A 17,120-nucleotide genomic window follows, 5' to 3' on the forward strand; every position below is an offset into this window, starting at 1 on the left:
GAAATGCAGTAGAACTACTGAAGATTGTCACCAAACATTTTTAGGAGTATTTGGCGCCTTGATATCATCATTTTATTGCATTTGTTAAATCTTGAGCGCATTTTCAAACTGAACCATTATGAAGCTCAACCGTTCTCTAGCCAGACTAACCTAATGTATGTAGAACTCACAATGAACAAAGCCTAATGTTATTGTTTTCACTTTCCAGTTTTCACCTACGGTGAAACGGCCAAAGTAGTTCAAAAGTATATTGATTTGGTTTTTATATTAAGTCGAGACAATTAATCTTTCTTATCAATCGTTTAACATTATAACAGGAGGTTTTGTTAGATGCAAGAAGCGAAGTGAAAAAAAATAATTACGTCGTCCCCCTAAGCTAACCGCAGGTATACTGTTTGATGTTAACTCCCAAAACTGGATACTATATTGAACAGCATTAGTACAAACTCTTGGGACGTGCGATAACGTTACACGGTAGATTAGCGCACCTTCCCAGGCTATGAATAGCGTTGAATCAAATCTACATTCTTCTCCCATTGTGGTTGTGGTGAATCAAAAGGGTGGGAAAATACAATCCTTTCACATGGTGCAGAGGAAATAATAAAGTTGTGTTACGTTTCCTTGCCATACCCAAGAATAGAAGTTATCATACCTTCTGCCTGGTTACTTTCCTCCGATGGTTGGACAGGAACAGTGCTGTTCTTCTCACGAACGAAGGTAGTGGTAACCTTTGAGGCAACGGCTAAAAATGTATATCAAAAAAATTATGAATTGGCAAGTGGCATATGGTGAATGAATCCTGTTTTAATATTCTTCTATCACTTAGTAAGGCAAGGGGAAAAGGAATGGGAGGGGGAAAGGAGTTGTAAGGGTTCTGGAGGACTACAGATGATGCAGGGAAGGCCCAGAGGCTTTGTGATTCCTTAAATCTTAAGAACCTCAGAAAGTTACACATTTTCTTAAATCCATTCTGAAATATTTCTATAGCTATTCAGTATTGTTGTTATAGTACATTGGTATCCACAGAGACTTCACAAGGTGAACTTCTTTAAAATACAGTTCGTCAAATTAGGAGCTGTTTCCTTATTGAAAGAGACTGCCAACGCCAATTGACCGCCACCAAAACACTGGCAAACGGGAAGTCACCGAGGGGTTTCTACTAGGGTTGGGCGATATTTGCTTTTTAATGTCACGATAAATAGTTCACAAATTATCGCGATATTTCGATAATTACGATAATTTTTTCTTGTTGTTTCTTGTGTGTTCGCGAACACACTAAAAACAACTGCCTTTTTCCCACCGGTGTTTTCGCGCAGCAAACACACCGAGCATAATGGCGTGGGGTTCAGGGGCCCGCCTTAGAGCCCCATTGGGGTCAAGGGGTGGAACCCCTTGTGGGGGTCCAGGGGGCGAAGGACCCCAGAAAGTTAAGTATTTTTGCGTGTCTGGCGATAAAAAAATCGCAATTGAGGATTCAAAATACTGACTAACTTTATGAATTTAAATTGTCACGAAACTGATGAAAGTTTTAAAATGACAAGTTAGAGTAGCTATATAATGTGATAAAATGAAAAGAGAATTAATCTGTCTTACAATCTTTATAAAGTTTAACTTACAAAACTGTCGATATTATGAAACAAACTACGTTCGGCAAAGCCCCGTTTCTAGACTGCCTAACAATCAGTTTACAACTGCAGTGTTTAACCGTACTTAAATATCACGGTAGGCTGCATGTGCTTCCAATTTTCCCAGGTACCTTACCAAACAAGTTACAACCCCCCTGTCTAACACCTGTTTGTTAACATTTTTGGCACGGTTCCAAAAAACTTTTCATGGAGTAAACTTTTTTGGCTCCACTCTAGAATTAATTAGGTCAGTCAGTAAAGGATCTGTAAAGTTATGCGAAATATTATCTTAGACGTTAAAGGAAAGTAGGTAAATATCCCTGTAACATTAAGGTAAGTAAAACACACCTCAAGCCAACCGACTCCTCCGCATGAACAAAACAATCTATTCCCCATGATACACGAGGCACAGTCTATACCATACAGACATAGCACGATATCAAGGCCCCAGTAGCTACAGTATGGCCATCTTTATGAAATTAAACCCTGTAATTCCATGTTTTAGGCCACCAGGCGTGATTAACTTAATGCTAAATATTGTTTCCATGTCCTTGTAGAAATCGTCAACTTCGCAAAATACAATTAGTTGTGTTTTTGTTACGTGAGATCCGTAACCGACGAAGTGGTTAGGCTATTTACTATACACTTAGCTATGGTAGGATATTATCATTATTATTTTTTAGGGAAATTCTAGAAAATACTTTCTTTTCCCCCCGCTTTACACCAGATGTGGTCTTCTGGTTTATTCATAAATGGGTGTACTAGAGCCTTGTTTACATGACACTTGTTGCATTTAGCACGATATGCCACTTTCGCGTGAATTTTTCGAAAGTATTTTGCTCGATCTTTCGTAAAATTAGAAAGGTGTACCAACTTACTTTTCGTACACAATTGGTAATTTCTCTACTGATTTTCAGAGTTTTGTTCTCTATACAGTCAATGTTGTAAAGGACGGGTTTTTTACGAAGTGCAAAAGTCAGTAAATGAAGTTGATAAACTTTATTTCTTTTCAACTTTCTTAACCATGGAATGCTAGAATAACATTTGCACATAAAATGGAGACTTTTTTTCTACATTTATTTCAAATTTCTTTCACAAGAAATTATCGTCATTTGTTCAAACCTCAAAAAATATCGTCTTGAAAAAAAATTATTGCGATAATAATAATTTTCGATATATCGCCCAACCCTACACACCAAGTATGACATCAATCCATTCTAAACTGATCAACTAGCATGTTTCCAAAAGTTTTCAGGTTGACTGTAAATGACCTTTGACCTTGACCAAAAGGAGTTGCAACCCACAACTCATTAAAGGGTCTTAACCTGCCCAAAGTATGAGATTCATTAAAGATGTTCTAAGAGAGTTAGAATAGAGAACAATCCTGTCTATTCATGCTATGAAGGCATATTGATGACAAGTAGAAGTTCAAACTTAATTTTAACAATTCAAAGGGCTTCTGTTCATTGTATGGACTTGTATCCCGTACATACCACGCACACACACACACGCACGCACAGACATGTTTGTTTTACATTCAGATCGAGGACCGCATTGTATTTTCCATTTTTCAAATCTTTGTACCCTAACCTTAACAATACCCCATACAATAGAATTCTTCTGAGGACGTGGTGATTTTTTAGAAATCACAACCGAGGACCTGAAATTCTTTTGTTCAAGTCCTCGGTCAGAATACAAAACAAATGCACAAAATTAACATACTTGTGTATCCATGACAAACACAGCATGAAATTACCCAAATGAATAGAGAAACAAAAACAATTCCAAATTTATAAAAAAATCTGATTTAAATCAAATAAATCCATTCAAAATTTGTGATCAACTTTATAGTATTTAAATATCTTGTTGGCTGTATGAAAATGCGAAATATTCCACATAAAAGCAGCATCCTGATACTCAAAAGCTGAAGTTTGCAGAGGTGTCAGACTATTTGCAAAGTGATTATTTTAGCATGTATGGTACATGCGGTCAGGGAAAAAAAGTTGCTTCAGGTTTTTCGCAAGAGTATGAGTAAGAATGTTTGCCTAATCACAAAATGCAGTAGGACTACTGAAGACTGTCGCCAAACATTTTTAGGAGTATTTGGCGCCTTGATATCATCATTTTATTGCATTTGTTAAATCTTGGGCGCATTTTCAAACTGAACCATTATGAAGCTCAACCGTTATCTAGCCAGACTAACCGAATGTACGCACCGGCGGATCCAGGACTTTTGTTTGGGAGGGGCCAAAGTGGCATTAGAGTGATATGGGGGAGGGGTCTAAGGGGAGGGGGTTACCCCCTCCCCTTCGGAAAATTTTCTATTGCTGAATGCCCTCAGATGCAATTTGGTGCGACAAAAGTATACACTGGTGATGTTAATTTACTTCTAAAAAAAATGTTTCCCAGGTGTAATTTTCTAAAATATTTATAAAACAAAGTTGGGATCATCTTTCTCAAGAAATTTTATTTCTCATAGGTTATAAATTTCTTACAACCAGCCTGTAACTGCAAAATGGTGTTAAACTGTAAATCCTCATGCTCATACATTTACATAGCTCCCAACTCTTGAGAAGGCAAATGCTGGTCCATGCCACGAATCGCTGTCCTGGGGGAGGGGTATAAGGGGAGGGGGTGTCCCCCTCCCCTTTTGAATTTTTTTTTGAATCCTGGTGATGCCTACATGTAAAATGGTGGCACTTAGAAAGGCTTTTGTCACCCAAAATTTTCTGAGAAATATGCATTTTTTTGTGTGTAACATCAATAAATTGAATAGTAGGTGATAATTCATTCTTTCCAGTGGCATGAAAATGTTCGCTGCTCGCCCAAATTAAAAGAATTATAGGCTAATTTGAGGTTCAAATGATGCTGTAAAGGAGGTTTTATACTCTATTATGCTAAATGCTAAAGAAATGATGGTTGCTAAGTCAAAATTTGATGCACATTTTTTTATGTATACTTGACAATTACAATGCGGTTTTTTCGGACGCTTGTGCGGGTCAGCGGGTTTGGGTGTTAGAATGCGGGTCTAATTCCCGCGAATTGCGGGTCAGTTGGGAGCTCTGCATTTAATTTTAAACCAGAAAATGAAAAGGTTTAGACTAGTCTACCACTGCTATTCCTCTCGTTTTTTTTAATTTCCAATCATATGATTTAGCGGATGTTCGGAAACACTTTTTGGCTCACCTTTGGGGGGGGCCATGGCCCCCCTTGGCCCCCCCTTGGATCCGCCAGTGAATGTACGTACAACTCACAATTAACAAATCCTAATGTTATTGTTTTCACTTTCCAGTTTTCACCTACGGTGAAATGACCAAAGTGGTTCAAAAGTATGTTGATTTGCTTTTTATATTAAGTCGAGACAATTAATCTTTCTTATCAATCGTTTAACATGATAACAGGAGGTTTTGTTAGATGCAAGAAGCGAAGTGAAAAAACATAATTACGTCGTCCCCTAAGCTAACCGCGGGTATACTGTTTGATGTTAACTCCCAAAACTGGATACTATATTGAACAGCATTAGTACAAACTCTTGGGACGTGCGATAACGTTACACGGTAGATTAGCGCACCTTCCCAGGCTATGAATAGCGTTGAATCGAATCTACATTCTTCTCCCATTGTGGTTGTGGTGAATCAAAAGGGCGGGAGCATACAATCCTTTCACATGGTGCAGAGGAAATAATAAACTTGTGTTACCTTTCCTTGCCATACCCAAGAATACAAGTAATCATACCTTCTGCCTGGTTACTTTCCGCCAATGGAGGGACAGGACCAGTGCTGTTGTTCTCACCAACGAAGGTAGCATTTGAGTCAACGGCTAAAAATGTACAAGAAAAATTATGAATTGTCAAGTGGAATACGGTGAATGAATCCTGTTCAAAAATTCTTCTATCACTAAGTAAGGGGAGGGGTATGGGAGGGGGAATGGGTATAGAAAGAGTGGGGAGGGTTCTGGAGGACTACAGATGATGCAGAGAGGGCCCAGAGGCTTTGTGATTCCTTAAATCTTAAGAACTTCAGAAAGTTACACATTTTCTTAAATCCATTCTGGAATATTTCTATAGCTATTCAGTATTGTTGTTATAGTACATTGGTATCCACAGAGACTTCACAAGGTGAACTACTTAAAATACAGTTCGTCAAATTAGGAGCTGTTTCCTTATTGAAAGAGACAATCAAAACACTGGCAAACGGGAAGTCACTGAGGAGTTTCTACACACCAACTATGACAATAATTCATTCTAAACCCATTGACTAGTGGTTTGCAAAAGATTGCAGGTTGACTTTAAATGACCTTTGACCTTGACCAAAAGGAGTTGCAGCCCACAACTCATTAAAGGGTCTTCACCTTTCCCAAAGTATGAGATTCATTAAAGATGTTCTAAGAGAGTTAGAATAGAGAACAATCCTGTCTATTCATGCTATGAAGGCATGTTGATGACAAGTAGAAGTTCAAACTTAATTTTAACAATTCAAAGGGCTTCTGTTCATTGTATGGACTTGTATCCCGTACATACCACGCACACACACACGCACGCACACGCATGTTTGTATTACATTCAGACCGAGGACCCCATTGTATTTTCCATTTTTCAAATCTTCGTACCCTAACCTTAACAATACCCCATACAATAGAATTCTTCTGAGGACGTGGTGATTCTTTAGAAATCACAACCGAGGACATGGAATTCTTTTCTTCAAGTCCTCGGTTAGAAAACAAAACAAACGCACACATGCACACACACCATCAATATCCCATAGATTTCTCTTTGCCTCCTGCAAGGAATCGACAAAGGAAAGGTACTGTAGAGATAGCTATCAATCCCGGACAACCACATGTAGCATACCTGCATAGATGACTGTGACACGTGTGTCAACTGTCACACCTGGACTGCCTGTGCAACCACCTGCGAAAAAGAAAAGTCAGTTATTGCAAAGTTGATGTCAAGTTTTATTCGATAGAAGGCTGCTCATTGAATATAAAACTAGAGCAGCAATCCAGCAGAGTTTCAATGCTGTTGAGCTGCTACATTGGATCGTAAATAGGTTAAATACAGTTAAATTCTAAGTATAAATGTTGGTGGGTGTGAAATTCTTAAGGTAATTAAGGTACTAGATGGAAATATTGTCATGTGATCCCAGCTCAAATTCCACCAGCAGATATTCTTTCATATGGATGGTTACCTTTATGAACATGGAGTGACACGTTCATGATGTTGCTTGGATATTTCAGTTAATGATCATTTACTACTGACCTCAAATGATCTTCTATGGCCATGACTTAAAAGCATATAGTTTTCTTGCACTCATCATGAAGCATTCATACACCAAGTATGACATTTATCCAACTTGAGAGATCATGGTACGTGTTTTCAAGGATTTAACATTTAAACCTATATTCTGACAACTACTAAACATTTGATCAACATTTCTGTGATTATGAATGGAGTTGAATCTCCTTGCTTTTAACTAATAATCTGATATAGCTCCATCAAAATGTGTCTGTTTATGAGTTACTGGTGATTGTCTTCAACTATCTTCAACTAATTTATAAAATCCCTTTTGTAGTTATTTTACTTGCCTTTCTTTTTCCAGATTATAATAACTACAACAATTATAACAACTGCTACACCTAGTATGATCCACAGAGGCACTTGCCAAAGGCTGGTAGCCACTGTAGGAGCCACAGAAGGGGCTGCTGTAGAAACTTCTCCAGTGGTTGCATCTACTGGATAATACTCTGATCCTGTGGAGATAAAATAAAAGGTGTCTATTGTTTGGCAGATTATAACCACATAACCCAATCAGAGTTTAGCGATTCTGTGCCACATAATTGCTGCATGAGAACAGTTTGGGCAAGAATTGGATGCAAGATTTTGATTAACTTCGACTAAAACAAGGTTTTTGAACTAATTGTGGGACACGCATGCAGGCCCAATATGACGTTCATGCATTCACACAGTCTTAAGTCTGGAGTAAGCATCTTCAGTTTTGACCTAGCTGTTGAAAGACCTTTCCTGACCTCAAATGACTGCAGCAAAATGTTTCTATAGCTTCCATTTATTAAGAGTATAGAAACTTTTCACAGCATGGTATAAGCTGCATAGGAAGTCAGTGCTTGTCTTGCATAACCATAGGAAGGATATTTTTGGCTGTCTTTCTCCGATGTGAGTTTGATAACAAAACAGAATGCATTCTGATTAACTGGAACAATTTTTGTAATCTAAGAATCAACCAAAACAAATCTGTTTGTAGTCATGAAACCAGTCAACCATGCAGTCTAACACTATATGTGATCCACATATTAGAGGGATAGTCCAGTGGCAGGCAATGCAAAACATATATTGAGGTGAAAATTTGTTTACACTATTAGTTGAAACACCGTCTCAATACCTTGTTCCTCCCACTCTAGATAATGGTCGCTCGAATGTAAACTATTTAACAATGTAAACCCTTCCTTACCCCTTTCAAAGCCAGTCGACCCTCCAAAAGTGTTGCTAACAACAGGGGAAGAGGTGGTGGAGGCATCTGGAGTCACAGAGCGGGCAGCTACAAACGGTTCTCCAGCTGTCGTTGCTTCTACTGGATAAAACTGTGATCCTGTGCAAGATATAATACACAGTAGCTATGGTTTCAAAAATGATAACCACAAAACCAACAGACTTAGTAAATGCCTGTCACCTGCTACATTGCAAACAGTTAATGCAAAATTTGTACACAAGATTTTTATTAAAGCTTTGATCACTGATCATGGCTACAAATGAACAGCAAGATTCTCCCACTAATATGCATTGTCACACACAACATATTAAGTTTCTCCACACTTTAATTGTGAAAGTTATTATGTTTAGTTCGCATATTTTGACCTCTGTTGAGATTTCACCTCCAGCAAAGATAATAGGGTTTACTCCTTCCAATCACTGTCAGACTTTCGAAAAAGCTCTATTTTGACAATAAATTTAATGAGAGCAGAAATAACACAAACCATACATGGCGTACTATTTATGAAATGTTGCACAATAACCGTAAAGAATCATCATATCCTGCTGTTTTCAAAGATGGTGACCAAGAAACCAGTGATGAAAATATCATTGCAAATAACTTCAACAATTTCTATGTAAATCTTGGACCATCGCTTGCTAGTAAAATAAAAAACAAAGGTAAATCACATAAAACCATTCATGATAACAATAGTCATTCAATATTCACATTCCCAGTCACTGAAGAAGAACTAATTAAAATTGCAACTTCCAACTTGAAACCCAATAAAGCAGCAGGATATGATGATTTCAAACCTGGTATTATAAAAAATGTTATTCCTTTTATTGCTAAGCCTTTGACCCATATATGTAATTTATCATTTAACACTGGCATATTCCCAGATAAACTTAAAACGGCAAAGGTTATACCAATCTATAAAAAGGGAGATTCAAATGTATATGAGAGTTATCGACCGATTTCATTGCTTCCTGTTTTTCTAAAATCATAGAACGACTTATGTTCAATCGCATATTTAATTTTCTTAACCAATATAATATTCTCTGTAAAGAACAGTACGGCTTTCGACCCGAACATTCTACTGAACTGGCTTTGGCAGATGCACTTAACAGTTTACATACTAGTCTTAATAATGGCAAAAATTGCATTGGTGTATTCCTCGACCTTTCGAAGGCGTTTGACACGATCGATCATACCATCCTTATCAATAAATTATTTTCATACGGCATTAGAGGAACTACTCTCAACTGGCTTGAAAGCTATATTTCGAACAGATATCAGTATACCTTGTATAAAAACTCTAGATCCGATCTTGCTAAAATTCGTTGCGGCGTTCCACAGGGTTCAGTCTTAGGTCCTTTGTTATTTATTCTATATATTAACGATATTTGTCATGTCTCCAAACTAGCCAAAATCATTCTCTTTGCTGATGACACCAGTATTTTCTTCGAGAGCGACGACATAATCACATTATCTTCCAACGTGTCAAATGAATTAAATAAATTCTGTAATTGGTTTTCAGCCAACAAATTATCACTAAATGTACAAAAAAGTAATTACACTGTCTTTAATACTCGTAATACACTTATTTGGAATAAAGATATATGTATGGATGGGAAAATAATTAAGAAAGTTTATACTACTAAGTTTTTAGGTGTAAATATTGATTGTAAACTTAGCTGGCGCAACCATATTTCAACTATTTGCAGTATAATTGCACGGAATGTTGGCATATTATCTAAGTTGAAATATTATCTATCGGAAAACATACTCAGAACACTATACCAGACCCTGATTGTCCCGCATCTCACTTATTGTTCCATTATTTGGTCTGGTACATACAACATCAACCTTAACAATCTTATAATACTCCAAAAGGCAGCCATTCGCCACATAACACACTCAGCCCCACGTGAGCACACCAGTCCCCTATTTAAGAAACTCAACTTACTAAAATTGCACGATCTCATTAAAGTTAAGCTTGCATTATTTGCCTACAAGACCTGGAATGGATTACTAACCAGCTGCCTTTGACAATTTTTTAACCAGTAACAGAGATGTACATAATCATAACACGAGGCATGCTAATCATGCCCACTATAATCTCTACAATACCACCATTGGAACTTTAAGCCTACAAAACCGTGCAACAAAAACATGGAATCTTCTAATGAACGATTTAAAGAGTAAAAAGTCAGTCACATCCTTTAAGAAGTGGTTTTGTAAGGAAATAATAGCTAGTTACTGACTAAAACTAAATTATACCTGTATGTAATTACTATAAACATATATTGAACATTTAATTTGTACTTATATCTATGTATGTATTCTTACACATATATATATTTTGTTTTTTCTTTTCTTTTCTTTTCTTTCTTCAGGGAGTCTTCCACATTGTTAAGCTTTTAAGCTTTATGGAAGACTTCCTCCACTTTGTACTTTTGTGGCAAACAAATAAAAAATAAAAAAATAAAAAATAAAAAAAAGGTGAATCAATACAGCATGGTTCTACAGTGTCTTAAAAGTTACAAACATTTTTTAGCATGTCATTAACTCTTGTTAGAATTCATTAAATTTTCTTAGCATGCCATCGGCTGTACCTCCCCCCTCCCCCCCCACACTCCCAGCTTAAAATGGCCCTCAGAATACACTTTGTATTTATTAGAAGACTTTGTATTTCCTAGAAGACAAACCTAAGAAACCAACCAAGAATGCTGTTTTTATGCAGCTGTATCGAGTCATGAAACCAAACCATGCAGCATTACACCATTGCTACTACATTTGATCCATGTAAAGAGTATAAATCCATTTGAGCGTTACTTCCCTCGCGTCAACTTTTACAAAGTTTTCAGACTTTGACCTGGTGATTTCCGAGTGACCAGAGTGGACGCACTTGCCAACTACGAATTCATGTAAGATTTTACCTTGGCAGTTACCTTGTTCACAAAGTTTTCAGACTTTTTAAAGGGGGTTTTGACTCAAATATTATAGATCCAATCAGGATATAGGTAAAAAAAAAAAGGTGCTACAATGGGAAATGGCTGAAAGCCACACAGAGACAGAAACTAGCAAGTAAAAGCTATCTGGGAAAATGCAAGTAAACCAGCCCTGAGTTAGTCGGTTTTGTATAGCTTGCATGATCCAAAATGTGTGACCGGGAGGGAGGGCAAAGTTAATATCAGTCAATAAAATCTAAAGATTACCTTTACAGTTTTCTTCACATTCGTTCCAATTGTTCGGATTGCTGCAGGTCACACTACACTTACGGCACTCACTGCGAAACACTTCTTTACAATAATGGTCAGGACTGGTGAGGCATGCAGCAGCACAAGTGGTTGGGAGGGCTGCACCTTCTGCAGGATTGAGTGTTGCTATCAACACAATCAAGCATGCTATACACAAAACCAAAAACATGCAATTATTTCATGCAACATATAAACAGACCATACACACATACTATACATGATTCTTGCAGGTATCAATACTAGAATAAATATTTGATTTCCAACCTCCAATGACCTCACCTGTCATCTGGTCCAAAGACAGGAACTTTACCTTCCCCAAAATATAATCCCCTGTCCCAAAATATAAGCCCCCCCCCTAAAATTGAGCCAATGAAGGAACCCATTTCAAAATAGTTTTGGAGCCAAAAATCAAGCGTGAATTCATACAAACTTTGACCTGCTACTGCTTGATATTCATCTATCACAGTATACACAACAGAAAGGAAATTTACGATCAACACGACAAAACAAACTTAAAACACTTTTCGTATGAAGCATTTGACACACGCCACATGCTGATGTTGACAAACAATCAAGTAAATTGCTCAGATCTTTGCTACAGTAGTAGAATGAGTTCTGAAAAGGTACCTCAAATGAAAATAGCAAGGCTAGAACTGGATTTGACGCAGAAGGCCAATAGATTAATAAGGTGGATCAACATATCAAATGTGAAATTCATGCAACGTTTTAGCTTTTCGAGTTATCTTGCTTACAAAGTGTTCAGACTTTGACATCCAAATCTTGCATTTTGACCTCCAGTGGGAGCATTAAGGATCTTGTATTTCAATGAGGTGGATCCACGAACCATGTATGGAATCAAAGTTTTACTTTTGGAGTTTCCAAAGAAATCCAGACTTACACCTCTATTGACCTTTGACCGCTGCAGAACACAAAGAAGTTTTTTGCAATCAATAGGATGGATCTATATACCAAATATGAAGTAAATCCAAGCTTTTCTTTTTGAGTTAGAGACTTTGGTTGATATCTCAAATGACCTTTGACACCAGAAGAAAACAATAATTTTCTTGTACTCAATAAGCTAGCTGGATGCAAATACACAGTTTGAAATAAATCCAAGCTTCAGTATTTGAATTTAGAAACATTACAGACTAGCCTCTATTGAACTCAAATGACCTTTGACCTCTGCAGATAACGCTAGATTTCTTGTACTCACTAAGGTAGATCCAACATGTCAATTATAAAGTAAAATCCAAGCTTTGCTTTTGAGTTAGATAGTTTACAATGTTTTAAGACTATGAGCTCAAATGACCTTTGATCTCTGTTAAAATACAGCTTGGTCCTTGTACTCATTAAGGTGGATCCACATATTAAGTATGAACTGAATCCAAGCTTGACCTTTTGAGTTAGAGAGTTATAAAAGGTTTTCAGACTTTGTCCTCTGTTGACCTCAAATGACCTTTGATATTAGACAACAATGAGTTTCTTGTGTACTAAATAAGGTGGATGCACATAGTATGTATGTATGTATATTAGATCCTCCTGCAAGCAGGAACTCGTGAAGAAGCCTCATTGGCTTATCAAAGCTGCAAGCTGACCGAAGTTAGTCTCTAAGATTCATATTTAACGTCCATGATTATGAATTGTTAATTGTCAACAACTCTGTAACTGGATGACATACATTAATCTGGGAGTGACTTTAGCTATACTATACTTTTGCTTTACTTTAGCTTATACTTAGCTTTTAGACTTTAGCTATACTTTTAGACTAGCATTTAGACTAGCTTTTAGACTAGCTAGACTTTAGCTATACTTACTATACTGACATAGTAGGCTTTACTTTTGAGTTAGAGAGTTTACAAGCCTAGGCATCGCTCACACACACACACCCACACACACCATTAATATCCCATAGATTCCTCTTTGCCTCCTGCAAGGAATCAAAATAGGAAAAGGTACTGTACCTCATCATACTAAAGAGGTTGTGATTATAGGAAACTAGTGCTGATAGTCGTAATCGATTAATCGCCAGTAGTAGCGATTACACTTTTGAAGTTTGATTAATCACTAAGTTGGGATTACTCGATTTCAAGCTAGCACTACACATAATCTGCTTTTGAAAAATAGCCTAAGCTATCAAACACAACACTAAAGCAGTTTGTCAGCAAATATGGCAAAGGTATGTGGTTCTCACAATGCTACACTAGCTCTATGCTGTGTTAAAAATCAGCAAGCACCTGCTCCGGTTAGATTCATGCGTTTACTTGTTAGTAATACGATTGTTCTGCAATGCAACATTCAGTCCTAGCAATGTTTAATCATTGCACATAATCGCAAATTCGTAATTATTAATCTTTTACAATTGCCAAAGTATTTGTCATTTCTTCAAACATGTTTACAATAACTTCATTACCAACCTGGTTCACATTTATCGGACGTCTGATCGAGTGTGTTGATTGCGGTGTAGTTTAATTTCAATGTGCAAAATATGTGCCTGCTATCGCGCTAGGCTAGAGCCTAGCCTAAAACCTTGAACGTCCTTCTACATAAAACTCTTGCATACTAATCATAACACCGCTGCAAGGTGTTACATCCATTCATTGTTTTACACGTTTGCTTTTATTAGTGCTAATATAGTTGTAGTAGCCTCGTAGATTCATTCGAAAGTTTTGATTTACTATGAAGGATTTTAAGAAACGTTGTAGATTGAAAGTTGTTCACAGGTTTTGTTTGGTAGAAGTTTTAAAGTGATTTAGACACCACACGTTAAGACATGAAAGAATAAATAAATAAAGACAGTGCACCATGGAGAAAGATTTATTTGACTATTTTTGCAATGTAAAAATGACATTGGTGACATCATAACTGCAATCGAGTAATCACAGTAACCGCAAGAAGAGCTATGCGATTAATCGACTACAAAAGAATGAGTCGACTATCAGCACTATCGGGAACAAGACAAACCTGAAAGATATGATTTTAGACTATCAGCATAAATATCAGTTTGCACATGTTTGAGGCACCAAAATGCCACCTAACAGTGAGGAATGAATATAGACATCTGCTATGGTCTTATATATTTCTCTCTGCAGTAATGACTTTTTCCCAGACTCACCTAAAGCAATCAGATTTGCTCTTCTTGAGGAGGGAAGGCACATGAAAGCTCGATAGAAAACCTGTTGAGATAAATCCAGAAAACCAACAGGCTTAGTGACTACTTGTCTCATTTGAAATATAAGAACATTTAATATAACACTGCACATATCATTTTTGTGTTTGATGTTAGTTGACACATTTGGATCTTTACACCAATGTGAAACTGATAACAACTTTAAAGTTCATTTAAGATTGATTTTTAGATTCTTTGAACTTATATGAGCTACACTTTGACCTTTGTTGACCTTTGACTGCAGCAACAACAAATGAAACAATAAGGTCTTTGTGAGCAGTAAGATGGCTCTACACAATAGATATAAAGTTCATCCCAGATTTATCTTTTGGAGTGCTTATCAATTTGTTAGCTTTTGATTCCAGCACAACAACACAAGGCCAATTCCCAAGTCCAATGCAAAGTGAAAGGTGAACTGCCTTCTTCTCACACAATATCATAAGTAGTATATATATATAGCATACACTGTAGAAAACACACACACGCATCTCTAACCCCTCTTGACCCCCATCTCACCTTATCTCTCCTTCATCCTGCCTGACCTCTCCAAGCACCAACTTTCAGACTTTCACTGGCTCACACTCAAGAATTCCATCTCCATAGCAACAATATTTACAAGGTATAGTTAAAGAGGTATATTATAGAAATAGAAAGTTGAGATATATAGATTTTTCATGGTTTTAGAAATAGCTTTTAAGTTTGTTCTCGACAGATTTCAAAATTTGACCCCTCGTAAACTTAAATGAACTCTTACCAACACCAAATTGTGTATAAACTATATGCTACATACAGCTATGCTACCATGCATACATACAGTAAGCTCCTTTGATAATCAGTTCTTGGAGATACAGCATTTTTTAGATTTTCACATTTTGCCCTCTGCTGACCACAAATGACCTTTGACCTCCGCCTGGATCATTAGAGTTCTTGTACTAATTATAGTACTAATTATGGGGAAGCCACATGCCAAGTATGAGAAGTGCAGAGGTTACCGATCTGGAGATAATGTGTTACAAGCTAGCACATCACATACACACATACACGCACACGCACACGCGCACACACAAACGCCAATTTGACCGCATCTATTACTTGCCTGCTTATATGGCAAGTCATCAAGAAAGAAGTGATTGGTTACTTTTATAAACCAGAAACCGAAAAAGTTTAGTGGTTCCGATGCCTAAACATATTCATTATGTCCCACACATGTTACTATTCATGAACTTGTGTACACCAAACCAAAGAGGATTATCAATTGACTAATATGGCAACATATAAAGGATGGTACCAGGAATACAGTAAGTTATCATGTTGACAAATTCTATTTAGTAACATAGTATACTTATTAAATGACCGAAGCATGCGTGGTATGTATATTGATATCTTGGTGCCAAGTTTGAAGAAAATCTCACATTTAGTTTTGGAGATATTGTGTTTACTTGCTAGGGCCTCACATACACACATACGCCAACTTTACTGCATAGGTTCTGATGGATGCCAAAGCATCAGCACCAAAAAGAAAACATCATATTTAATAATAAACATCAGCTACAGTGAATGGTATTTTACTAATTTTTGTTTTCTTTGGAAAGCAAAAAATTTTCAATACTTGATCCCAAATCAAGAGTGAGATTACAACAACAATAAAACTTGACTTTTGTCAAAAGTGATAAAAGACTAAACTTACTATGAACACTGGTGTGATAATACCCAAGGTTGAATAAAAATGATTGCTGGCAAGCTGGAAGGCCTTATTCATGAAAGACGACACTGTTGAGATAGAGTTGATACAATAAAACCATCAAAGACAAGAGTCATAAAGTCCACAGTCTGTGTACATGATACCTTGGCATAGAATGTTTCTGTTACCTCACTTATACAGTAAGTTAAGTTAAATTAAAGAATTACATCTAAAACCAGAACATCTGTGAGTTAGCCTCCATTCACCATTGCAGTGTTCAGGGATGTGCCCAGGATTTCCTGAGTGCCCGGTATACTGATCGCCGTCCTGGGGGAGGGGTATAAGGCAGAGGGGGTGAAACTTTTGGATTTTTGAAGGTGCTCAGATGCCAAATGCTGGCACTTGTGTAGCTTTTTAAGGGTTTAAGTACTAGTTTTGCTAACAATTTACATTTTTTTTCTTTTTCTTTAGTGAAATATCTTACGTACCTGGTAAAAGTTATTAGTTTGTTTCAAAGTGATTTTACAAGGGACCGATTGAGAGCCGTTAGTAATGTTTCTCACATGCCTAACTGATGCATTATTAGTCTGTCAGATTTTGGCATAGGCTAGGCCCAATTTAAGTTAAATATATTGTTAGGAATGTCAAGATTTTAGATGAAAATAGTGCTGGGCAGGATTCACGATTTTAAGACAGTGCTGGGCGGTAATGTTAGTGCTGGGCGGGGTCGCCCAGTGCTGCCAGCGTGGGCATATCCCTGAGTGTTATTTATAATGCTCACTTGTGAACAAATCCAATCAACGAACCAACGAAGCTTTTATATCATAATTTTTACATAATAAAAAATGTTTATATATGTATATATATATATATATATATATATATATATATATATATATATAT

The 17,120-nt window shown here is 36.9% G+C and overlaps 1 protein-coding gene across 1 annotated transcript in view; it reads right to left on the reverse strand.

Moving 5' to 3' along the window:
* Nucleotides 1-17,120, reverse strand: part of LOC139959469 (uncharacterized) — a 93,094-nt gene that overhangs the window by 64,683 nt on the left and 11,291 nt on the right. The window contains exons 4-11 of the mRNA XM_071957127.1: nucleotides 16,224-16,306; nucleotides 14,483-14,543; nucleotides 11,329-11,517; nucleotides 8,090-8,227; nucleotides 7,209-7,373; nucleotides 6,475-6,534; nucleotides 5,361-5,444; nucleotides 653-742 (exon numbers count right to left, since the gene is read on the reverse strand). Coding sequence (XP_071813228.1) covers nucleotides 653-742; nucleotides 5,361-5,444; nucleotides 6,475-6,534; nucleotides 7,209-7,373; nucleotides 8,090-8,227; nucleotides 11,329-11,517; nucleotides 14,483-14,543; nucleotides 16,224-16,306 — 870 coding nt within the window. The remainder of the gene's footprint in view (nucleotides 1-652; nucleotides 743-5,360; nucleotides 5,445-6,474; nucleotides 6,535-7,208; nucleotides 7,374-8,089; nucleotides 8,228-11,328; nucleotides 11,518-14,482; nucleotides 14,544-16,223; nucleotides 16,307-17,120) is intronic.

This window comes from Apostichopus japonicus, chromosome 19 (genome assembly GCF_037975245.1).
Source record: "Apostichopus japonicus isolate 1M-3 chromosome 19, ASM3797524v1, whole genome shotgun sequence".
NCBI classification, from domain to species: Eukaryota; Metazoa; Echinodermata; class Holothuroidea; order Aspidochirotida; family Stichopodidae; genus Apostichopus; species Apostichopus japonicus.